This window comes from Aulonocara stuartgranti (genome assembly GCF_965226115.1).
Source record: "Aulonocara stuartgranti genome assembly, chromosome: 16".
Classification (NCBI taxonomy): Eukaryota; Metazoa; Chordata; class Actinopteri; order Cichliformes; family Cichlidae; genus Aulonocara; species Aulonocara stuartgranti.
Window position 1 is genome coordinate 15,002,643 of NC_138952.1, and position 25,326 is coordinate 15,027,968.

At 40.7% G+C, this 25,326-nt stretch overlaps 3 protein-coding genes across 14 annotated transcripts in view; 2 read left to right on the forward strand and 1 right to left on the reverse strand.

Annotated features, from left to right (window-relative positions):
• Positions 1 to 19,342, forward strand: part of LOC309690249 (uncharacterized protein) — a 109,712-nt gene extending 90,370 nt beyond the window's left edge. For 8 of the 11 annotated variants that reach the window (XM_082507188.1, XM_082507190.1, XM_082507193.1 and 5 more), the window contains 2 exons: positions 13,690 to 13,814; positions 17,414 to 18,650. In XM_082507188.1, the coding sequence (XP_082363314.1) occupies positions 13,690 to 13,814; positions 17,414 to 17,596 (308 nt within the window). In that variant the 3' untranslated portion in view covers positions 17,597 to 18,650. Of the gene's footprint in view, positions 1 to 13,689; positions 13,815 to 17,413; positions 18,651 to 18,836 lie in introns of those variants that run through there. The other 3 variants (XR_014271679.1, XM_082507186.1, XM_082507187.1) reach the window with 3 other exon arrangements.
• Positions 34 to 5,332, reverse strand: nr4a2a (nuclear receptor subfamily 4, group A, member 2a). Of its 2 annotated transcripts, XM_082507177.1 has the most exons (9): positions 5,060 to 5,332; positions 4,475 to 4,579; positions 4,172 to 4,290; positions 3,419 to 4,048; positions 2,840 to 2,969; positions 2,489 to 2,652; positions 1,909 to 2,111; positions 1,563 to 1,741; positions 34 to 1,435 (listed from the first exon to the last, which is right to left on the reverse strand). In XM_082507177.1, exons 3-9 carry the CDS (start codon positions 4,286 to 4,288, stop codon positions 1,179 to 1,181), a joined length of 1,680 nt encoding a protein of 559 aa, XP_082363303.1. In that variant the 5' UTR covers positions 4,289 to 4,290; positions 4,475 to 4,579; positions 5,060 to 5,332; the 3' UTR covers positions 34 to 1,178. The 2 variants fall into 2 exon arrangements, with proteins under 2 accessions (XP_082363303.1, XP_082363302.1); XM_082507176.1 differs by having other exon boundaries at positions 3,419 to 4,290; positions 5,060 to 5,331.
• LOC309690251 (glycerol-3-phosphate dehydrogenase, mitochondrial-like) overlaps positions 18,973 to 25,326 on the forward strand; it is a 59,089-nt gene continuing 52,735 nt past the window's right edge. Inside the window, exons 1-4 of the mRNA XM_082507199.1 lie at positions 18,973 to 19,001; positions 19,535 to 19,626; positions 19,991 to 20,134; positions 20,798 to 21,001. Of these exons, the coding sequence (XP_082363325.1) occupies positions 19,539 to 19,626; positions 19,991 to 20,134; positions 20,798 to 20,844 (279 nt within the window). The 5' untranslated portion in view covers positions 18,973 to 19,001; positions 19,535 to 19,538 and the 3' untranslated portion in view covers positions 20,845 to 21,001. The remainder of the gene's footprint in view (positions 19,002 to 19,534; positions 19,627 to 19,990; positions 20,135 to 20,797; positions 21,002 to 25,326) is intronic.

Genomic DNA, 25,326 nt, shown 5'->3' on the forward strand with positions numbered 1-25,326 from the left:
GAATAAATTTCAGAGAAAGTGTTTAGCAAAGGATCGATTTAAAAGTTTTATTTGTAAACATTAAATATTTCTTTCTCTCTAAAGTTTTTTGAATTCGGCACCAAATGCGTCACAGAAGTTGTAAGTACACCATGATGCCAAAGATGTAGGCCTATATCACACACTCATGGACCTCTTCATATAAGATGGGATTTTTCAGTTCCAAAACGTGTTAAATTATAACTAGCTAGACGCTTATAAGACATAAAACATAGACAACGTGCTCAGCATGAAACTTGGATGGTTTGAAATCGTTTAAATTGCACCATGCTTAGTGTAGCTCTTGGCAATAGAAATAATAAATATATAGAAACGTTTATATTCAACAGCAACAATACTTACAGCACATACAAACAAGGAATGTCTGACAGTTTTACAAACACCATGGGTCCCTCATTTTCTATACAGATGAAATATTTTTCCACATATGCGTCATACATAAAAGGAGTGCCATAACTACGAATCAGTATCAAATCTAGCAGACTACATAGTGTCCGGTATATATTATATATAGACATCACCTCAGCAAGTGCCTATAAAAGAAAAAGGAAAACGGGTGGGAGGGAAAAAAAAGAAACTAAATCATGCGTTGTCTTTTCTGGATGCTTTTGGGATCCTGTCAGAAACACATAGGCACGAGTCAAAAGAGAAAAGAAAATTAAATATTTTCATTATAACAAACTTTTTACACATGTTATAAACCGATGCATTGGAGGCATCACATAATCTATCATAATATACAGTGTGTGTGCGTGGGTTTATATATTTCTATATAAATGGAATATATTACATCTGAGTATGCTGAATCAGTAGAGCCGAGGTTAAACAAACAGTAAATGATTGCAAGACCAAGTTAAATTTGATGACAGTTTGTCCACCGGAGAGCATTAACCAGTGATAATTCAGTTGTTTGGCACAAACAAAAGAGAGAAAAGGGGAAAAAAATCAAGGCCCGCACAGCCATTAGACTTTGTCTTTTTTTCCCTCGTGTTACTTTTTCACGAATTCATATTCATAATGTGGTTGTTCTGTTAGCATATGGAGCTTGCAAATATTCAGAAATAACAACTTTAAAAATCGGTCAAGTCTGACACAAATAGTCTTTTGGAAGTTCTTTGAGGTTCGCCATTGAGTCAGACTCAGAAAGGTAGGGTGTCGAGGAAAAGTTTGTCAATTATTGCTGGCGGAGGGACTAGGTCCTCTAGCTTTAGGTAAAAGATACGCTGCAGACCTTGGGTACAGAGTGTGCGCAGTTCTGGGAGCTTTCCTAAGAGTTTTGACAAGTAGTTGGGACGATTCAAGCCGCCGCCATTGAATGTCACTTGATCTTTGAGGCAGTTGACGATCTTGTTTTGGAGATCCTCGACTCTCTTGGGTTCCTTAAGTCCGTGTCGCTCTGAAAAATACAATTAACAAAGAAAAAACAGGCACGGATAAATAATCTATGATACGTCAACCCTCTCATTTTTCATAAGCGTTGTGAACCATCCAGTGTTCATAAATGCACCGTCGCCTTTACTCACCTGTTACCATGGCCAGTGCTGCGATGCAGGAAAAAGCTGAGATGTCTATATTCATACTCTGCAAGTTGGAAGAAAACTCCACGATGGCGTCTACCCACTCTCCAAATCCACGGACGCACTGTAGTCTGTGTAAAACCACTCCATTACAAAAAATAAGCTTTCCTTCCACTGGGTTGGACCTGCAGTTATTAACAAAATGTCATTAATTATGCTTGGTAATAAATGTGGATTCAAGAGCCTTCTAATTATTGGGCGGCTAATAAAGCCAAAAGCAATGAAGCTTGAAGGAGGGACTGATGATTATCTAAAGCCTAAATTGTTTTATTTAGTAATTACTCAGTCTCACCTGTATGCCAGCCGTAGGACAAAAAGTTCAAGGAAGGCGGATTCAAAGAGGAGATCTTGATCTTGCTTCGGTAGATCAGAAAAGCCAGGGATCTTCTCCGCCCAGCCTCGGATGATCTCCATGGAGCCCGTCAGGAGATCATAGAACTGCTGGATATGCTGAGTGTTGTCTCCAGTCATTTGGTAGTCAGGGTTAGCCTGGAACTGGAATTTAATTTAAACAGCGCCTTAATGAGGTCCTTTAAAATATATAATCCGTGAAATTGCAAATGCCCATTTCCAAGAAGGAGAGAGAGATTTTTTTTAACCGTTGAATTCATGTCTCCTTTTTATTAAGTTCTGCATCTCAGTGCAGCTCACTTAAAATGTGTCACATTAAAAGGCTGGCAAAGTTTGGAATTCAGCGATGTATTACAGAAAACTTTCAGGGTAATAAATTTAGTCCTAATGCAGGACTAAATTAAAGGGGTCGCCAGTCTCGTTTTATCTGCTTTCTCTGAATAATATTTAACTCTTTTTTTTTTTTCAAATGTTCTGCGAGTGTGTGACTTTTTATTTCTGGGATTATTAGAGTCACTTACTCTGGAGTAGTCCAAAGCGGACATGGAGGGATTGGAGTCCACATGGGCCCTAACAAGTGCGCTTATGAGGCTGACCGGCGGCGAGGGAGGGGAAGGCTCTTGGGGACTTTTGGGTTTGGATGGTAGGCGTCCTCTTCGACCTTTTAGATTATCCGTTCGGACAACTGCAAAATATATAAAGATATGTGATTTAGATAAATCATCAATATACAAACTCCAGCTGGTGTGCGTAAATACCTATTAGTGGATAAATTCACAACCCAGTACTGCATTACGCACGTTTCCCAGTGTGTCAGATGAAAAATATTAACCACCGGGACAGAAATAATTGAATGCATAGCCCAAACGTACCTTCTCTCACCATTCCGACGACAAGGCACTTCTGGAAACGGCAGAACTGGCAACGGTTTCTTCGGCGTTTGTCAACAGGACAGTTTTTATTTGCTAAACACACGTATTTTGCATTTTTCTGTACGGTGCGCTGAAAAGAGAGAGAGAGAAAAAAAAACACACAGTCAACTTTCGGGCCCATTTCCAAGGTTACACAATTCTGACGCACAACTTGAAGGGGAAATGCAAGGATGAAAACAATATAATATAATTCATATTTAATGTTTTGAATTGTGCTGTATGACCCAATAATAATAAGAGAAGCTCAGCAAATACGCATTAGTGGTGTTGGTTATTATTTCTTTTCATTCGATGTCACGTCTGTGTGGACAAGTATGACTGCCATGTGGTTCTTTTTTGTGTGCGCACTCACACTTGTATTAAAGTCGGGTTTAGTGTTATTGTGTTGCCTTTGATTTATTTGGTTTTTAAGTAACTGAGCAGCATTTAACACACTGCGCTGTGAATAATAATGACAGAATGTCTCGCTGACGTAAAAAACAGTAACACGCATTCATTGTCGCTGTCATTTCAGCCCACCTTGAAAAATCCTTTGCAACCCTCGCAGGTTCTCACTCCATAATGTTGGCAGGCTGCGTTGTCCCCACATACCGCACACAGACCTTCGTTTGACGGAGATCCTCGGGACGGGGGCGATGGCACTTGGCTGTCCATCAGCTGGTGCCCGTGGCTGAGCTGCAGCGAGTGGGGAAAGGCCAGGCCAGACTGTTTCCGTATAGCGCTGGGCACCGCAAAACTCTGGCCGTCCGGGCCGCGGTGTGCGCCCGGGTTGTCGTGGTTCATGGACACGTGCAGCGGCCCGTCGAACCGCATCTGACAGCTGGAAACAGGAGTACCGGGCGGGGACTGTTTGAACGAGAAGAGCGAAAGCCTTGACACCGGATTCTTGCGCTGGTCTATCATATGAGACGTGGCCGCAACATAGTTCTGGTGGAAACTGTGGAGGGAGCCAGGGTCCTCCCACATGTGATTAGGCTGAACCTGGAAGTTTGGCGTACTTGGGGCGTGAGGCGAGGAGGGTTTGAAATACATAGGCCCAGAGTGAGCCATCATTTCCTCAGACTGGGGTGGCAGGTGGCTCTGCTGATGGTAACTGTGCATCTGAATGTCCTCCACTTTGATAGAGGACTGCTCTCCGGAGTGGGGCATCTGATAGAGACAGGGCGGTTTAACGTCGTAACTGGTGTTATAGTTGTCCATGAATGTACTGAAACTTGGTAGAGAAGTAGTAGCTGTGATCTCAGTGTTGGTCAAGTCCATGCTAAACTTAACAAATTCGGGTGTTAAGAAGTCGCAGCTGTATTCTCCTGCGGTGTGGTAGCTGTAGCTCTGGGAAGCTGGACTGGCTCCTTGAGGTGATGATCCATACTGAGCCTGAACGCAGGGCATGGCTGAAAACCAGACGGGTGCAAACAAATTAGAATTTTTCACATAAATGTTTAAACTGAGAGGGAAAGTTTTATATATCAATTTAAAATTATATGAAATGTCCACAGCAAAAACTACACTAATTTAAACAAGTGTGGGATTTCAGGTAAAAATAAAACTTTAACACATAAATGTTTCACATCCTACCTCAAGTCTTCTGACAGTTTTCCGGTGACACTTGAAATGGGTAATGTCAGGAGCTGTTGTGTGGGTGTCGGGATAGAAGAATGCGACTCTGTTCTGGTTCTTCCCCTAATAAAACACAAAGGTTTGGAGTTACTAGATTATACAATAAAACAATCTCTCTAAAAGGAGAGATCACACATTGGTTAAGCATAAGTCTATTTGTACGCAAACCATACCCCGTTTCCAAACGTGCAGAGCATGTTACAACATTTTATTCAGTGTTCTAATGAATATGAACAACATGCTATAGAAACCAAACCACAAGTATTTCTTTTCTTTTGTTAATAAGATGCTGGTTCGACGTGAACAGACCAACTTTGCGCACTTGACACTAGTAAAAACTTGTCTAAAAAGCAGAAAGCTGAAATGTGGCATTAAATGACAGTCACATCTGAATAGTCTCAGTCAAACTTAATTGCGTGTAATTTCAATTTAAGGATAGAAAAAAGACTTAGATTAAAAAAAAGATTTCAATGCCTCGGAGAAGCCGGACAGGACGAGCGAATTCGGAGATTATGTTGCAAGAAAAGAATGAATGAATCTTACCTCTTTCACATCAGGATCGTGACTTTCTGTCCATGCGATAAGCATGTAGGTGGTATTCATCAATTTTAGTAAAAGCTCCAAATCACGAGCGTAGGTACAAGCAATGCCAAGCAGGGAAGTGAGTCCGCGCACCAACAGCGACACGAGCTTCGACTATCCAGTCTGGCCAATGTGGCTTTGTTTATGTGAGCTCTAGATACCCTGGCCCACGTGTTTCAGTGCGCAACGTCATCGGCGTCGACATCGACGCGGACCAATCTCCTCGGGAGCTTTCTCAAGCCCCAATTTTTCTGGTGAGTATGTTTGTCTTGTGGTATGTGTTCTGTGTTGCTTCCCACATGGACATTAGCAGAGATGTAGTGGAGGATAAACCCACCTAAACTCAGTTCAGACACCTTGGTGTTTGCACAGGCCTTACGTCATGCTTGTTTTAAGCTGACACGAGTCTATGTGATATGATTTCGATGTATTTGCCACAAATCTCTAAAGTAAATGATGCACGTTTCCGATGGACTGGTGCTGTCACTGTTGTTTTCCTCACTGTTCTGGCATGCGGGAATAGTATTTACAATCGGGGAAAGTTCATTTACTACCATGCACTACTCCAAAAGAAATGAAGGTACACTCCAAGGTTGCAGCAGGCCAATATGTAGCCAAGTGTGCGGTGTATTTTTGTGGCATTAAAACAAACGTACACACACCCCTAAGTGGAAACACGTCTCCTTACTAGCACTGAGTTTATGCATGGCCTGGTTGTCGGTATTTGAATGTGAAATTAAGATGAGTGTACACCGGGACACATATAAGGCACAGTTATGTCACAACGTCACAATGCTAGACTCACTGTAGTTGTATGAAATAGCCCTAATGAAGCAGGGGTCAATATTATTCTTTGTTATCTTCTGACAGGATTTCTGTAGGCTATTTCAATTGTGTTCCAAATTTAGACCTCAGATGGGGTGGGGTCTGCGAGGTGGGCTGCCTATTCATAGCGCTGGTAGCGCGCGTGTGTGTGCGCGCGCGAGAGAGAGCGCTTCTGTAGGAGGAAGGGGGGATAATTAGCGGGCCTGTAGCCAGTTGTCATGGGGGACCCAAAACAGGGAAACGTGATAGCAGCGCGCAGAATAAGAGTGACGCAGAAAACGCTCAAGTTGACGCGGTCGCCAAAATAATCTGCTGGCCTTATTGTTCTGCAGCGATGGAATAACTGATCTTCGCCTAATCTTACACCAACACCTTGTAGCCAGTCGAGTTGGCCTAAATCTTTCTAGATGTACGCAGGCTTGGGAACCAGGCCCAAGAGAGCGAGCAGAAAGTGCATTCGCAGAGATGTGGCTCCACACGCTACAGCAGGATCTCGCCGCATGCAGCATCATATGTTATTGCTGTTGGACTGCTGCTTTATTACATGAACCACAGAACAACCATCAGTCTTGAAGCTGTTTTATGTACTGCCCCGTACTCACAGCACACACAATAAGAGTGCGCAAGAAGAGGGGTGGGGGAAAGAAAACTGTATATCATGGTTACACTCACCTCTAGAGGACACTATTGTTCGCCAGCCATACATCACAAAGCTGCTGTTTCTTACAATTAACCTTTTAATTAACCTAACCCCATTAAGACTGTGTGGTCACGCCCAGTCGTTTTCAGGTGGACTATAAGACGGGATTTGTAAATTACAGTTTCCCCACACTGAACTGTGGATATCCGGAAGTAAAATATTGTTCGACTTGCATAGATTATGGCGCTTTTCACATTGTACTGACCCAGTCTTGTGTCATCATGATTTCGACTCATTAAACAACAGTTATCCTACAGCCATGTAAATATATTTACATAAAGTGGAATATGTGACCAACCTCCACAAAAAACACAAAAACTATTTTGACTTAAAACGCTGATGACAGGACGCCGCTTGGTTTTTATTGACTGGTAACAATTTTCCATTTAAAATTAAGCTCGGTTAGCGTTTAATTGGCCGTTTTACCGAAGAGTAATTAACTTCCTATTTATGTGCACAGTTAATTGGCAGTCTGATGTGAATCTAACGGGTTAGTTGTAATCATACGGAAGATTATATGTTTAGGTTTGTTTGTAGAAATGCCAGAATGTGTAGCTTTGACTCTCTCTCTCTCTCTCTCTTTTATCACCGTGGGAGCCCCCATTATTAATTTCTCCCCGGGTGCAATCGACAACTCTGTGGGAAATGCGTTTTATTAGTAGAAGAGACACTCTCGTCATCTCAAGGTCAAAGGATACCATATGAGTCTCAGTTACAGTGAGACCAGGGTCTGCCAGCTCCCCGGGGATTCGACCCTGAGTGCGAGGAGGGATGCGAACAGTGAGCCCCACTTGATTCGCTGGTCTCCATCATGAGTGTGGTTGTTATTAGCAACAGGCCCAGCGCAAAGAAACTTCTGAGTCAATTTTTTTGTTTTAATTCCTTTTGACAAGTCGGTTCAAATTAACGTCTTTACCTCCAGCAAGTATTCTTCACTATTTTTTTTGGGCGATTTGATATAGTCTATTCCTTTTCCCCTTCTCTGGAGATGTAATGTTCACATATAGTAGATGGATTTCAGGTATGGACCAAACTGACCATGTGGTGCAGTCTTCTCAGATACTGTGCAGCTCCATTTGACACATTTTAAGAGCTTTATTAACAACATTTGCATTTCAGTATAATACATTACAGCTTTGCTGCTGTGATTGGTTAATAAAGAGGATTAAAAAAAGTGGTCATTTTCAGTAGTGAAATATGTGTTCAGATACCTGCAAAAGAAGTACATGGCATTTTAGCACAATGAAAAGTACAGGCTACTCTTCTACAAGTGTTTAACAAGTGAAGCATTTATGTGAAGCGGAAGGAAACAAAGTGCATTTACTAAAGTACTGTAGTAAAATTCTGACTTACATGCATACTTATTTCTTACTGCCAGCTGCAGTGGAGAACACTGTACTGTTTTACTGCACAACATTTACAGGTCAGCTATAATAAAAGATTTAACAGAAGAAGATTTTTCATGCAAAACAAGGTCAGCTCTCAAATACGATTATGTGTTCTAATTTAAGCAGCAAAATAAAATATAGGGACAATAGGTACAATTATCATCAATATCAGCAGTTTTGTTCAATACTTTCTTGGTCATGGAATAACTTAATTGGACTGAACATTTTTTTTTTACCTTTTTTGTGCTCTTTTTACTTAAGAATCAACACTTCCTGAGCTGTTTGTAACATGCAAATGACACTTTTGTTGTAGATGGTTATTGCTTTGGCATAAGTCGTCCCACATTTACCATTTAACAAGATGAATTTCTTTTGCTTCTTAGCAATCATATTAGATATGACATATGTTTGTTTATGAAATAACCTACAGAATAACAACACCGTTTCCCTCTAACACTATGCAGCATGTGAAGTTGCAGAAAATTGTGAAAACTCCATGAAACACCACTTTCTCATTATTGTATTGAGCACATAAGCTACTCAAATTAAGAATAAGTGGGAACTGAGAAAGAGGCTTCCACTTCTTAAAGAACTAATCGTCGCTCCATCTTTAAATTGCATTGTCTTTTTTTGTGAAATTGGATTTAAATTAGAAAAGAAGTTGCGCCGTTCTCCTTAAACTGCAGCCTAGATAGTTTGCAAAATCTCCCGGTCGCTTCTACAAACCTCATTTCATCTCAAAGCACTGGCAGGTATCAAACTTTCTGAGAATTGAACAGCCAGACCCTGAAGGCATCCCTTTGCTCAGTGTCTTCTTTCCATTTCTAGATTCCCACTTTACAAGCTTAAATGTCTACTTAATATGCTTTAATGCCTGCTCTTTAGAGCCAGGGTGCACTTCATCACTTTTATACACCTTTATATAACACACTGTTAACTAGCAATGCCTTATGGAACAGCTTGTCTTGCAGCTGGAAGGCTCCTCCATGGCATGATGGAGGTACCTGTTCACCATTCACAATGAGACAGTAAAATGGGAATAGAAGCCTCTGCATACTGCTGCTGTCTATATCAGTCAACGATGAATATTCATGAATCACAGTGTCATGACATGCTCTGTAATTGGCAGCAACATTAGTAATGACACTGCTGGTATCAATTCCCTGCATATTCATGTGGTGGGGCAATATTTCCTCGTGGTGCTGGGTTTTTTTTCTTTTTTTTCAATCCTCCTGAAAGTGAAAATGTATTCCGAAGCTGCAGGTGTCCCTGGTTTCACAATCAATTGCTGGCTGGATTGTGCCCCAGTGAAAATCAGACAAACCATTAGTTTCTTTGTCAGTTTCTTTGATTATTAATATATCTGAATTATGAAAGGTTGAGAGGACGCTAAATATTGTAAAGTGAATTTCTTTCTAATAGTTATGAATGTGGACCTTAAAGACTCCTATATACCATGTCAGTGCCACTGGCTATTGGACTTTTAAAAGATCATTGATATAAAGCGTTGATTACTCTAGCCTTAAAAGTAACAAACCCAGATCATTTATTTTTGTAGATCACTAATAAGCATATGCGCTCTGCTTCAAACAATTTTTTATTCCATCCGATCCGTTTGAGGTTTGATTAGATTTTACAGTTTTCACAGGCACGCTCCTCCGATAGGCCAGACAGTGCGGCAGATTTCTTTGTGTACTGGAATTTGCTGCGATTCCATTTCGGCCCCACCAAAGTGTCCTAGAATGGATAATGAGGGAATTGGATAAAGCTTTGCATAAGCTGGAAGGCTTTCCCCTCTAAGTAGCTGGAGGAGAGGATTTTTCCTCTCATGGGTTCAGTTTGCCATGAACCGTCCAAACTGTGTTGTGAGGAGGCAGACCTGTTTCTCCACAAACAGGAAAGGCTGCATTAGTCATGTATCGAGTGATAAAGAAGTATTCAGATCGCTGTGGAAGAAAAAGTAAAAGTACCATTATCAGTTAACAAGTACAATGTATATTTTTAGTCTTACTACTAAGCGAATGTATCTCTGTATATGAGTCTCTCTGCATTTCTCCATGACTGTTCATCACATTTGGTGGATGTATTCCTGAGGAACAAAAGAAATGCGGTGTTGAGCTTGAAGATTTTTTAGTTCAGTGTGCACGAAGCATTTAGCATTTAAATCTCATAACCGCGCACTCTACCTCTTTAAATTGCCTGAGTCTCAGCACGACATCTCAGATACATGCACAACATGTGGGAAACACTGAAAATGTGGCATCGTATCATCAAACCACTCACCGCTGCACTGTGTAAGTTTGTGACCACTTTAGTGTGTCATTATTAACTATCAGCTATAGTTTTTCTTTTAAATTATATTTTGTTTGTTTTTCAAAGTGAACACAGTTATGTATTGAACAAGCACTTATGAGTAACAAAAAAGTAGCAAGCTAAGTTTCTATATACAGATAATTGAGACATCTATTTTTCACCAAGAAGACAACCCCACTGTGGGTTAAATACCTGGGACTCATTTGAGAACAGAGGAAGACTCTGATTTCATAAATAAGTCCAGTTGGTTTCTTTTTGAGCACATAAATTATTATAACCTGGATGATGGAAAACCTGCAAAGACATTCAGATGCTGTTTTTTTTTTATGTCAAATATTTGGGAACTAACTATCCACCCATCTACCTGTCCAGTTCAGGGGCTCTGGAGCCTATACTAACTGTCATAGGGAAAAAGGTGAGACAGACCCCAGGAGAGATTTCCAGTATATTGAAGAGCTAACACTAACTATGTATTATATTTTACAAGTTTATGGAGTGTTTTATGTACAGGTAATAAGAAACTATGACTGTAAAGTCTGCATAGTGGAATAAAAATATCATTTCTCCTGTTAAAGCAGGCAGATTACAAGTCCCTCACATTTCTTTTTAAATACAGTAATTGTGTAAATGTACTTAATTACTTTCTACCATTGCACATTTCTTTTATTAAGACTTTGGAGTTTGTGCAACCTAAGAAAAGTTCCAATCCATAAATTCCATGTGCAATTTACCTACCACACAACGCCTGCAGTATGCAGTTTGTTTAAGCAATGGATTGCTTAGGCCACTGTACACCGCAAAGCTCGTTGCTGATTTTTCTTCTTTTTTTTCTGTTGCTCACCAACTGAGCTGTATCTGGGCATTACAGGAGGAGGTAGCAGTAATGGGAACCGCTGTCAGTGCAAGGAGGCGGCTTGTTTTCATTTTATGGCCCTACTGCACTGACAGAATAGAGAAAAAAAACCATGTGAGATTCAGTGTTGCAAAGCAATGAGTAGTGTTGTTAACAAAGTCTTATTAGTATAAAAAGGATGCTTCAGATTGCGTTTGTTGAATAAAATTTCAACGTGGATTTAAAGACGGTACTTGTAACTTAATTTCACTCGGTGTTGCACAGACCTTAAACGTGTTCATTAACAACAGGTGACTAAGCAAAAGTTAGTTTCCATTCTGTTCACTATTACCTGCTGCATATTATTTCTAACAAATGGTTGATGGTGCCTCCATAATGTGGACGTGTCTCACAGTTGCAGTGAACTTGAGAGCGAATGCCATTTGTCTTCTTCTGCTTTGCTTATTTTAGATAATCCAGCTCTATCATCATCATCATCATCAGTCTTGCAATTAGTCAAGTTTACTTGTTAACATGTCTCAGCGTTGTCCGTCTGCTCGCCACATGCAGATTCTGTGATTAATCTCGAAAGACACTATTTTGAAATGTTATTGGGAGTGGAATATAAATAAGCATGTGATGTATTGTTTTTTATTGTTTGATGGTGTCTGACAGTTTTGTCACAGAAAATACATGGCTTCTTTTTCCTAAATCCATCACAAGGAATATAAAGACATATGCATAATAATGAAACACATTTATTAATGTGTACTGTCCCCTGGAGTCATATGACAATGAAATGGATGGCTGGATTTCTTTTGCATGGATGCTATAGGCCTGAGTGTTGCATGTGAAGGTGGCTGAACAGGTAAAAGGGGGACTGAACAGATAGAAGAAGAACCCCATCGAGAGGACTCAGGGGAATCAGAGGGATGAGATAAAATCCAACAAGTGATTGTTTAAGGGGTCCTAACTGCTCATTACAACCTCATAGTCAGATTGATTTACCCTTTTTTAAAATTCTGAATGTATTTGCATAAGTTTCTGTATGCCGTAAAAAGTGCTGCTATATACTTTTACATTTTTTCTTATTGTAAGAAAAAGCTTTAAAAATCCTTTAAATATCTTTACAATCATTGATCTGACTGCAATTCTAGTGTTACAATAAACCAGCCTAAAAAATGCATAAAAGCAGGATTACCCCTAATAATAATAATAATCTCTATCACAAGTCTGCCTTGAAATAGGTGTGCTATATGTTTATGCAAAGCCTGGAAAGGCTCATAGCCGTATTAAAAACACATCAACAGGTCAAACAGTTCATTTGGGTGACATATACATTTGGACACTGGGGATAATTTTAAATTAAACCCATGCACACCATCCTGCCCCTGTAAGTAAATTTTAAGAGACAGTATTGAGGTGTAAACAGCACAGGTGTGTTTGTTTTTAAATCTGGGATTTATTGACACTGAGAAAAAAAACAGGAAAATCCCACCTTATCCTGGTTCCCAATATTTTCTGGTCCAACTTCTTTAGTAAAAAAAAAGAAAAAAAAATCCAATTTTCCCTCGTGTACAGGGATCTGTATCGGGGTTTTACAGGCAAAAGTAATAAAAACAAATAAATCCCAGTTTTTTCTTACAGTACCAGCACAATATTTTCTGTGAGGAGCTTTCCGAAAGGATTTTTCATGGCAGAGTCTTGTTCAGCCTCTGTTTGCAACTGCAAATGGGTATTCTCCATCCTGATGTTGCATAACCTCCTTGCCATTGTGGTGGAGCTGCTTTCCAAGCTGCCTCTCTGGGGCTTCCTCTGTAAGATGCTTCACATGTCTGCTAGAAAGTGTAGAGCAGCAGTACGTTTGAACTGGAAGGATTTCTCCCCTTCACATGTCTACGGGCTTTAGTCCAGTCACCAAAAAAAGAAATGAAAACTCTTTTGTTCTCTTCCAGTAAGGGCGTGCATCCTCATGTGGTTACCATTACATACCAAATCAATTATCTATGCTGCTGGTGAGAGGCTTCTTAAATATGTTTTGCCCCTTTATTTGCCCTGGTTGTCTATTGGCAGTGAAGAGGGGGGTTTCAAACCCTTTCTTCTAATCCTCAGTTATTCTTCCTTTCTTCTTTTCAAAACTGGGATTTATCGACCATCTGGGACAGCAAAGAAGCTTCTAATGGGCAAAGCAAAGAGCGATTTCACTGTTAAAAATGCTATGAAAGTCATATGACTTCCTTCGGTGTTTAAAAACATGCATATGTTCTCTAGGTTTCTTTTTTTTTTTTAAAGTTTTGTTCTTTTTAAATGTGGTCTCAGAATATGCGGTTGCTCTTTGTGCTTCATGCTGTCATAGTGGTAGAAATGATTGTTGTTTTTAACCAATGGAATATGTATGGCCCCACAATATTGTTCTCGTCATGAATATTACAGTGGAAAGTTGTGCATATGCGAATAGCATCTTGATCCATTCTAAAGATTTGGGACAGTAAGTATCCAAATGTTGATGTGTTTCCTTGGCTCCCATTGTCAGATCTCAAAACTGCCCCTGTGCAGGGAGACGATTTCTCATCAGGCACTAGCAGCCGGAGCACCAAGCTCATTCACGGAGGAGTCCGATATCTACAGAAAGCCATCATGAAATTGGATTACAAACAGGTAAATGCTTCATTTTTTCTCCGCAGCTGACACTTATCCGCAGAATTCCTGGTCCCTCTGGTCATATTGCTTTATTTACCCCCCTATGTTCATTTTTCATTCACGGGAAGCAGTGACATGTTTGCCTTGAATGACTGCCTGCCTGGAATTTTCTGAAGTTGTTTTAAAGGATTCTTACAACTTAGCAGACCTCTGTTGCTATCACACTGTAAATTAATTCGGGAAATTATCTCTCAGTAATAGGTGAAACAAGGCTTATGTACCCTCTTTTGCTATAAGTTGTTTAAGACGAGTCACCCAGGTTCAAAGTAAAATGTCACAATTTTCTGTTACGTTTCAGTCTTTGCGATATCTCATTATTCTAAGCCTGTGTTTTCTTTAGGAGCCTTATTTTGTTATCTGTATGAACATATGAGGATGCTGGAGGTGAGCAGCAGAAGAGGCCAATTAGTGTGATTGGAGGAAACACAGCTGCCTAGTCAGCAGCTCAACAGTAAAATGCAGCCTGTGCTACACAGGGCAAATTAAAGCAACGGTATTTGGGAGCCGGTAGCTTGAACCTTCAGCTTGTATATTTACCCTTAAAACATATGATCTTATCCAGTTTTTCCAAAAAGACTGTGCACCAAAAAAGGTGATATTATTTTGTTAAAGGAATAACTTTTCTGATAACAGTGAACTGCCATAAATCACTGATGTCATCAGATGAAATACTTGCCCATGTGTTGTTTCATCTACTTCTTCCAAATAAATTACATTAAATTAAGGTTATGATGAAAATTTGATGAAACTATTCAATTAATTAATTTTTAAGCAAACATGATCAAGACTGATCAAAACAAAGACGGTAAACCTTTCCCTCAACCTTTCCGTGGAGTCGAAAAGATGTAGAAGTTCGGCCGATTGGAAGAAAACTTTATAGTCACCTTTGGGTTTGAAGGCTCATTGAAGTGTAAGGTAAAGGAAGAGTAGACCATGGCATCTCTGCTCCATCTCGCCTTTGCTCTCTCTCAGACTTGGTTGAACTCAGAGGCCTTGATTTGATTGGTGCAGCCTTGAATCATAAGCTTTAATTGCACCTGACATTTAAAGCTTCTCTCTGGTATTTAAAGCAGTGTACAGGTGTGGTTCATTACTGAGAGGGGGATAGGAGATTTTCTGATTTCTCTTTCATTGCCGGGCCGTGGCACCTTCTTAACTCATCATGCTGCCTGTCACCATCGCCGAACACCTCCCTCGTTTGCACAAAGCCATACCTAGCCCAACTAACATCAGTCAAAGAGTTCAAGACTATGATAAAATGAAGTCTTTTTTAGTGCTGTCCTAGAGGAAAATGCAGACAGAGGGGATAAAAGAATGTGACTATGTAGTAACAAGTCATCCTCGGCACATATCAGCCATGGAAATGCTTTATTTTTTCCACTAATGCTGCAAGGTGCTGATTCTCTTAATCCACCAGACTCAAGACAGACAAGCTGTGGGAGCCACTGTTTATTGCTCAAAGCCTCTAATCATGAAATCTTTCTTTGAGCAGTATATAGTGTGCTGTGCACATTACTATGCACTGTTAAAGTGTATGCATCACTTTCACTTGTAATGTTAAAAATTATAGCACTTATCACAGCTGGAGATGCTGATAGCAGCAATCTGACTGCAAATTGTAGAACCCTAAGTCTGTCCTGTTTTATGTGCTTTAAAAAGTTATTTTTTTCTTGTCTTATGAGAAAAACAAGTTTGTAGAAAACACATTTAAGAATTCAACTTTGATAACAACTGATTTTCTGTATTAGCAGTAAAAAAAAAAAAAATTATTTTACACATTTAAACATGGTGCTAAACTGTATGTTGTGCAGTAACATTCATTTTAAGTAGTGCAGCATACAGCGGATGTTTTTATTCGTTTGTGTGTAATATAGTTAAATATATTGTGTTTTACACAGCTGTGTAATTGCTGTCTATGTGAGCGTAAACAAATTAGAAACAACATTTTTAAAAAAACAAACCAAAAAAAAAGCAGAAAATAGCCAGTAGCCATCGCGTTCCTACCAGTCCCAGGATCCATCTATCTCCGGGCTATATGTGCCTGGTGTTGGCATCAGAAAAACAAAGCATATGTTGATTGTTAGCCAGGGTGTACATAGCATGTCCCATTCACTCAAGGTCTCCCTTGTAGCTTCAAACTCCCAACTTTGTTTCTCTAGGCTATCTGTCAGACTTCATTTAGCATTTGAGGATATGTGGATTCCCATGTACTGCAAAAAGGCAACATACTTCTGAGGGAATATGGCCACTATCTGAGCAGTGATCTGTCAACCTTATTCATTTAGCAGAAGTAAGTAGGAGAGGGGGGTATTTTACATGAGCTATTTATATTTGTTCAGTTTTATACCAGTGTGTTTTTCTTCTTTTACCTCTAGAAAGCAGAGAATCTGAAATGCATCAGAGTATTTACTTAATAACTGTTTATAATAATTGTTATGTTAATACGATTTAATTTAGCCATAGTGTTTATCATAGAGACTCTTTTTCTTTGATCACAAACATTACACCATTTACATGTATTTAATTTTTCCTCGAGCTGTCTTTTCCACGTCTTTTCCCATAAACAACTGGGTACATTATGGCAGTGACATTTTCTGTCCTGACCTTCTTCAATGGGGATTGGGTTTTGACTGCTTGGGTTCATCTCCCCGGGATTTTTCAAGCCATCATTGCCAGATAGTTTCAACAAATAGACATTCCTTACCCTAAGAAAATGTTGTATTGGCAAAAATATAATTTAGTACGAAATGATTTTTTTTTTACTTCATACACATAAATCACATGGACAAGGGATCGTAAACTCTAACCATTCAGCAGCAAGAGTTTTTCAAATATTTAAAAGCGGTGCTTCACCTTTGCTTTTTTCATAAAAATCCGACTAGTCAACAGCAGCACGAGTATTTAAAATATTATATTACCGTGCCTAATAATTTTCACATTTCTGGTGTGTGTTGAAACTTTTTTTCTCCCATATTACGGAAATATTTTTCTCTTGTTGTCTGCTCAACTCTGCCCTTCTTCTTTCTGCTAAAGGAGTAATTGACAAAAGAATCTGGGATAATAACTCTATCTCCTGCTGTACCTGTAACAATTTAATTGGACAAGTCAGCCCAGCCAAGCATCTCTGGCTCTATGACTGGAAGACATGAAATTCATTGTCATTATTGTCCCTGTCATTTTGCAGCATTTTGTCCAGCCGCAGAGTTCCTCTCACTCCACTGAGTTTTGTACCTCCAGGAGGCTGGAACGACTGGTGGTGTGAGCCGAGCGGAAGTAGGGGCACGATGGGAGGGAGGGAACAAGAAAGAGGGCGGGGGTGGGCTCCTGTCCTCCAGGGAGCTTTGATGCTCATTTAGCTCTCCTCTGTCGTTCGGCCATTTGGGCTTTTAATTGCTGATGATAATAATTATCATCATCATTATTGTTATCATCTTCACTGTGCCGGGTTATCATACCCATGCTATGCCGCTCATTCATAAATCCTGGTTCCGTGATCTTACTAATCCTTGAATTCCTGACATTTAGTGTAGTATTAATTCTCCTGTTTCTTTACCCAGTGCCAATCTGTGACAGGCCCCACAACAGAGAGCTGTGAATCACGGGTTCAAAGGTCACTACAAGGCTCAGCAATCATCGAGGATCAGACGCTGCCTACCGGTGCCAAACCTCTCTCAAGTCTTAGCCGCTTGTGTGTGTGCATGCGTGTGCATGCGTGTGCTCATACACCACCAGTGGCATAAGTTTGCTAACCACATACTATAATGGTCACATTCACCCTACAGAGATGAAGAAGTGGATTCTATGGTCTTCCTAATACATCATGGCAGGGTGCATACTCTTGTATGTAATTCATTCTAAAATGTGGCCTTTAAATCTGTTGTTGTTGGGTCTTTTTTTTCTTTTTTCTTTTTTTTACTTTTTCCCTTCATTTTATTTATTTATTTTCCGTAGTGAGGGAATGGCTTCCAGCATGCTGTAGCATTAAGCAGAGCCCACCAGCTAGCTAGCCTCAAGTCGCTCAAACGTAAAATAAATCAGGGCACAAAGGACCCTGCTCATTCCTGCAAAGTAGCAACATTTTCCCTGGCCAACAATGAGGACTTGAACTTCCTTGGCAATAACAAATAGAAAGAAAGTCACCCGAGACACCAACATTAAAAGTGATTAATCATCTCTATTCTCTCTTTACTTTTGAACCAAGGGATTGTCCAGCAATAAATCTTCAAAGATGTACATAAGAATCACTTCCTAATGAAACTGGGCTTTGTTCATTTGTCACCTTTTAGACCCTTTCATTTAAATTACAAAACTTGTGACCTTGTGACTCTGAATATAGATCTCTGGTATTTTAGAGCTGAAGAGGGATTAATCCATAAATCTTGATACTTGATTTCTCTCTTCATTAAAAGGATTCTGCCAACGGATCTTCTTCTAGAAAGGAAGATCAGCCGCTGTCAAGATTTGTTTACCGTCATATTGACATATTGAAAAATGTGATTATTAGGAGGAGACGTGACCGTTTTCACTGATCACTGCTCTCTTTTAAAATGAAGCCTGCTGAAGTTGTGCACACAAAACTATTAAAGTAATCTTAATGAAATGTTCAAAAGACAGGAATAACTATTATGTACTACACAAGAGGCACACTCTCAAACAACCATTTTTTTTTTGCTCCTCAGCACTCTTTGTATATTCAAGGCATCAGTGCATCTATTCCTTGCATTCCCTTCCTTTTCCCGAGGAGCGGTTACCCTTCCCAGCGTAGGAGAGGAGAGGGGAGGGGCTGCCGGGGCCCCACACTCAGGCCAAAGGGCCACTGTGGCTTTAAGTGTGCTCCTTGTGTGGCCAGAGCAGCAATCGCACTGATGCAAAGTGACAGGGACAGATGTGACATATCGGTTCCGACACACTTCCATACCACCAGTCACAGGCTTGGGGTGACTCACATCCCCCTGCTCTGGTCCTGTCCCCCCGCTGCAGGACAACACAACGATGCTCGAATGAACCTCGCCATCGCCCTCACTGCTGCCAGGTATGGGGCTGCCATAGCCAATTACACTGAAGTGGTGCACCTACTGGAGAGGGCAGACCCTCAGACGGGGAAGGAGAGGGTCTGCGGAGCGCACTGCAGGGATGTGATCACAGGTAAATCCAACAAAAGCCGCTTCCTTCCTTCCTGCCTCACTCTATTCCCACTCTCTCTAGCCCTCACAACAGGGTTCCTCCCAGCGCCTCTTACTCAGTGCTAGTTTGCACATAGTCATTGCACATCTAATGCAGGGGCTTTTAATATTTTATAAGCGTTTTATGGTGTAGAGGACTGCTTCAGATCTTGTAGGGAGGAACATAAGACAGAATTAGCGTACTCCAAATGGCCTTACTTACCTTTTAAATGTCATGCATAGGGCTGGCTTTGGAAGAATAAAGCAGTTAAGGGTAAAAGATGGTATTCTGAAACATTTCATGAATAACCAAGATTTGAGGATCTCAACACATGACCACCCCCTGATGTTTTAAAAGATGGAAGTGTGCTCTTGGAGGAGATGTCTCACTTTAATAATGTGAGAGGAGGGCCTCACATAGGGAGGGCTCAGACTGAAAGGATAATAAAAACAGTTTTGTCATCAGTTCTTTTTTCTTTGTCTTTTATTTTTTCTTCTTTTTTTTCTCGCTCACAGAGATATGAATTTCTGGCTTGTGAACGCAGTCATTCCTGGTCTTTTCTTCGCTTCTCTTAGCAGTGGCAGCATCACGCATCAAATTTTTAAAGGTAGTTTGTCATTCAGCTTGTTGCCAAAACAGATCATTTGCTATCCTCATGGTATCTTTTGATATGCATCCCATTATATACTGTAGCTCGTCAACATCAAGCATCACATTAACAAACATTTCCCTTCCACAATTTCAAAAGACCCTCAGTCACTGCCACTGAGCTACTCTGTGACACAAAGAGGCAAGAGGGAAATTAGGTATGTCTGTTTCCTATTAATTACAATCCTGGGAAGTCTCCCATGGACACACTCGAGCCACTCTATTACGGAGAGAGGGGGGCGTTCGCTGATAAATTAATAATCCGGCTTGTCACCAGCCACAGATGAATAGCCCCTGGTGATTGATGCTGTTTTCTTTCATAGGGCAGGAATTTGATGTCAGAGCCAAATGTGTTATCAATGCCACGGGACCTTTTACGGACGCGCTGTGGAAAATGGATGATCAGAAGAACCCCGACATCTGTCAGCCCAGTGCCGGGGTGCACATCGTCATCCCGGCTATTACAGGTAACTAACGGTGGACCCCTACGTCTCTGTCACTATCCTCCTGTATCACCTGCTCCTCAGCACTGCCGTCTCATCAGTTCATTAGTTAGCTGCAGTAGAAACTCCTCAGCCTCTGGCCACAACAGCCAGGCTCTGTCTGGCTGCTCTGCCTGTATGTCTAGCTCAGAGCAGGTGTTTAGTCCAAATGGGAACTTCAGCTCGGGAGTGTCACAGCTTCATGTAATCACTGTGTTAACTGCAAGAGAAGACTTACATTTCTCTTCAAACATCATCTATTCTTGCTGAGATTGCATCTCAATTTTTGATTGGATTCCTTTCTCTTTTGGGTCGGACTGAGATTCCTGCTTTCTTGTTGATGCATGTTATTTGTGTTGGTAAGGAATGAAGGCTACTCCTGTGACACAGCCTTCCCCCTCAGCTATTCCTGTGTTAAATTGAGTCAGTGCCATGTGCATGTGTTTTAAACAGGGCAATATGTGTACCCTGCGTTGAGGCTACGGGAGCAGCGACTGGAATTGAAACCAGCTGAATTAATCTCCTGGAAACAGCACTGACAGGAGCCTGATTATGGGGTGTCCCTTCAACCAGCCCGGCCCGCTTGTGCCCTCCCCTCTCCAGCAGACCAAAGGTTAATGCAGTCTCCTTGTTTGTTCCCCTCCCTAGCCGCTCGCCCTCTCATGCACACAACACTCATGCACCTCCAGACTTGACAGCATAAAACTCCAAGACGCCGTCGCATCATCTTCTATCTGACCTGGGGAGCGGATGCCCAAACACACCATCGCATAGCAAGTCATCTCTGGAGAGGATATCAGTGTCTGAATTACATCCTCAACTAACTCGGCAACCACAGCCAGGAAATGGAAGGTGATTTTGTTTTCCATAAAAACTTACCATTCTTCACCTGATGCCTATTTTTGTTTTTGTTTTCTTTTTTAATATCTTCAACAAATATCAAAGTTTTACTGAACTGCAGCCCAATACATGTAAGGGACAGCTGTGATGTAAGGTATAATTAATGCAACAACCAACATAACATTTCTCCCAGGTAAAAAAAAAAAAGAAAAGAAAAGAAAGTCATCACTGCGCACTTACACTTGCGGCACTATAGCCGGGACGTTTGAATCAGACCTAATTCATAACACCCATTTATGATAATAAATACACGTCCAACGATCCCCACCCCCACCCCCAGCATCCACCCAACCACCCTCTCTGATTTACAAATAGCTGATAGAGCAAGCAGCTGACAGAAATAAATGAGCTAATCTGATGGCTGTGTAGGACTTCCACCAGATATTAATTCATCAGGAGGCCACAGAGTACAGACAGATACAAATTCCTGTTTTAATTATGTATGGGAGCTGTGCTGAAAGCTGGAGACACCTCCAATACTAAGGCTATTTCTCAGAGCAACTTTATGAACCCTTTTGATTCCATCGTTATTTTGTTTTCCTTTAGATATAATACATGTCCCTCCTGTTTTCCCCAAACACTCAAGACCAAATAGATTTTTCCCCTTCATAGCAGTGCTTTCACATGAGACATTTGATAATGAACAAGTGGAAAAATAACCTTTGCCACATTAAATTATATTGTTTTCGATTTGCAATTTTTATGAGGCCTTCCTGGAGCCTGTTTGATGTATTTTGTTCCCACTCGGAGCCTCAAATGGCCCTTGCCGACTGGCAGGCTTATCAGAACCCACGAAGGTTTTATTGAATGAGTGACCAGTGGGTATCTAAACAGAATGCAGGGTTATTGATTTTGGAGAAGTGGTCTAATTGTTTCTAGTAGACAAGGGCTTGTCCCGATTATTTGATTGATTAGTTTGATACTGGTCAGCCTCCTCATCCTCCTTCCCTGGCCAGTTAATAGCACTGTAATCCCAATACACTGCTGTATTTCTAATCCATCATCATTATCATGGCTATACTCAGCACAAGATTAGTCCATGACGGTTTTTTCTTTTTTTGCATTCCTCAATATTAGCTCTGCCTTCTATATGCTAAAGAAAAAACTCAGATAAATTCAGCTTATCTGCTGTGAAGAGAAGAGCTGTATAGAGGAGGTTGTATGGTTTGGTATACTAATGAGATAAAGATGCGTATATTGGCATATTTTAGAGAAGCTATTAGGAAGTAACTTAGTATATTTACTCAAGTATGATAGAACAATTTTCAGCTCTACCAATTTATTGTTCTGTTCTGGGTGTCATAGAAAAAGCTGCATTTTACTCGATTTGTCTCATCAAATCTTACTTTTAGATTAAGATGTTAAAGTACAGCAGAGTCTTAACTGTTGAATAGTTGTTTCTATGCGTTTTAGTCTGTGAAACATTTTTTTTAAGTGGTTGTCTCACGCGAGATGTCTAAGTACTTAGCACTAGAGAAATGTCCCTCTAAACCTATGTCGTTTTATTTACATTTTTTCTCAACGTGGCAAAAACGGTGTGTCGTATTTTCCAAAAATCAAACGATGATAGGCCAAGTAGGGTTAGTTCCACCAATTAAAAAGACAAAATGTCTCAAACTCATTTTTTTGTGGGAACACAGAGTTTGAGACATTTTCTGCTGCCGCTGTAACTGTTAGCTTAAAGCCTCACTGTGCGTGCAGCTGAGTAATCAGAGTAAAGTAACCCGGAAGGTATCGAGCATTAAATGGTGGATAAATTATCTAACTAATTAGGTGCTTCATAGCTTTATTTTCCAATTTGATTACATTTTATTTATATAGCACCAATTTACAGCAACAGTCACCTCAAGATATTTTATGTCGTTAGGTAAAGAAACCCCATAAATGACACGACCCTCTATGACAAGAAAAAAAAAACACCTACTTGGCAAAAGTGGGAAGAAAAAACTCCCTTTTAACAGGAAGAAACCTCTGGCAGAACCAGACTCAGGGAGAGGTGGATATCCGCCAGCCATCTCTTCTCCCTCACAGTTGGGGGTGAGGGAGAAGAGAGCAGAGAAAGACAGGACAAAAGAACAGGACCCACTATGCTTTTGTCCACTATGGGATAATGATTACTAATTATTAATACAGCAAAGGTCTATAAACACACAGGGAGTGAAAAAGGTGAGTGAAGAAGAAACAGTCAGCACAGGGAAGCCCACTCGGCATCTTAGGCCTACTGCAGCATAACTACATATGCAGCATAATATCAGTGTGTTTGGTCCATAAGATACATTATTAAGGCTAGAAATAAAGTGGATTATTTCTTCAGCAAGAAGGTGGAGGAAACATGGCATGAAAAAGACCTTTTATTTAAAAAGAACTATTCATCAATCTCTAACTCCTTACAGCCTCACTGCTAGCTTGTTTCTTCCTTCCTATCTCAGTAATCACCTCGTAAGTTCATCTGATTTTAGAAAGGCCCTTAACTGGAAAACCATTAGACTAAACTGCTCACTGAATACTCAAATGCAAGTAGTTAAAAATCTAGCAACATGATGCCATTATTTAATAATGTATCACTGCTTTTATTATGGATTGATTGAGTCTATTATATTTAATGTGGAATTATGCTTAAGCTGGCTTCTTACATTGTTGTCTTGGTACTCGAGGTTCTGTATGAATATGTCTTCTGTAAGCACCATAAAAAATAAAGAATAAGACACAGAAGGGTTTGTTGGGGACATGCCATAGTAGGTCTCCAGTTCAAGCCTGAGACCACATCTGGCTCCAGGCAGCATGGCCACAGACGGCAGGGTGACATGTGGCGTATGTCTGGGCGAGACCTCGGTAAAAGTCTCGTAGTCACAAAATGAGCAGTGAAAGCCCGAAGCCTGAAAAGTAAGATAAAGGAAGGGGACATAGCAGAGTGTGGGGGATATAAGTGTGAAGTGATGGAGCGAGAAGCCTTGACTGGTGGAGCCCATGCAGTCTCCGTCCTTGCCTGTGGTAGTGCCCGAGCTGGGGTCTTCACTCATTTGTCTAAGAACACATAAGGAAGGGGATGGGGGAGTGTGAACAGGACTCAGACCAGAGGGGTTTGTCACATTGTGTGGAGGTGACACCTCGAAAGGCCCACTGGCCTGCATAGTGGACAGCCAGTGTCTCCCCTAGTCCTTCCCTAAAGCAGGAAGGGTCTCCATGGCTTCTCACAGTCACACCAGAGTCTCCTTGTGTCAAACACTAGATCTCTACTTCACTGTTCTCAGTTTGACTCAACTCACTGGATTCTCCACTGCCTGGACTGGCATGTTTAAAGACCCTCTTTGTTTCTTTCCTGCAGCTTGAAGTGGCCTGCCTTTCTGTTTTTGTGGTGAAATCTTTCCACACCACACAACAGTTCCATTCCCCAACCATGAGTCAGCCGAACAAAGGAGGCATCAGTGTAGCTCACTCTGCCTCTGGAATTAAAGAATGAAAAACTTTTCTTTTTTTTTCACTGAATATTTCCCATCTTCTTCTTTAGCCATCAAATCCAAAGGGACTCCTCCTTTTGCACGCTGTGATTATTTACATCAAAACTCAGCTAGATGTCTACACTACAAACTGTAATGACATGTAAATAATTAGAAGTGTTAGCCCATCCTCATCACCCATCATTATTATCCATTATTTTGGAGTTTTAAATCCATGGTGGTATGGCTTCTGAGCTCAGGAGACATTGTTTATTATCTTTAACTTTTATTTTGAGCAAGTCTAAATGGACGTTGTCTTCATCGGCATGCTTTTTATTGTCCGTGTGAGGCCTCCTGCTCCAAAGCTACTCACTTGTCATAAATGTTTTAAAAATGCCCTTTGATAACGAGTTTGTCATTGTTTTATTCAGAAATATCAACCGGCCCATTATAGTGGCAGGTATTTTGTCAATCGATACACAATAGCGTATTAATATTTAATCCCTTATATGTCACCACTATACAAGAAAAACTGGATTGTTGAGAGGCAGCAGCAGGAGCTCGTTTATTTTCCTGCTTTAGCGGTGAAATAGAGAGGATAGACAACTCACTTCAAGGGTGTGTGTGTGTGCGCGCGCGCACTGACACACACAGCATATATCTGCAGGATGCGTGTGTCTTCAGACAGTAGGTGTCCACATGTTTATGTTTGCCAACATAGCCGTCTGCACTGTCTTTCTCTGAGATAGGAGAGGTGATGTCTCACCACCCTGGAGTGGTTTTTCCTCCGGTCATAAAGCTAAACTCCAAGGACACTCAAACTGCAGGAGCAACAATGTT

Coding starts and splice junctions, on each gene's coding strand:
- nr4a2a (XM_082507176.1), bottom strand. CDS start 4,288: ATGCCCTGCGTTCAGGCTCAGTATGGATCATCACCTCAAGGAGCCAGT. Junction 2,970..3,418: donor GTTGCAAAGGATTTTTCAAG/GTGGGCTGAAAT, acceptor CTCTCTTTTCAG/CGCACCGTACAGAAAAATGC. Junction 2,653..2,839: donor CGTCGGAATGGTGAGAGAAG/GTACGTTTGGGC, acceptor TATATTTTGCAG/TTGTCCGAACGGATAATCTA.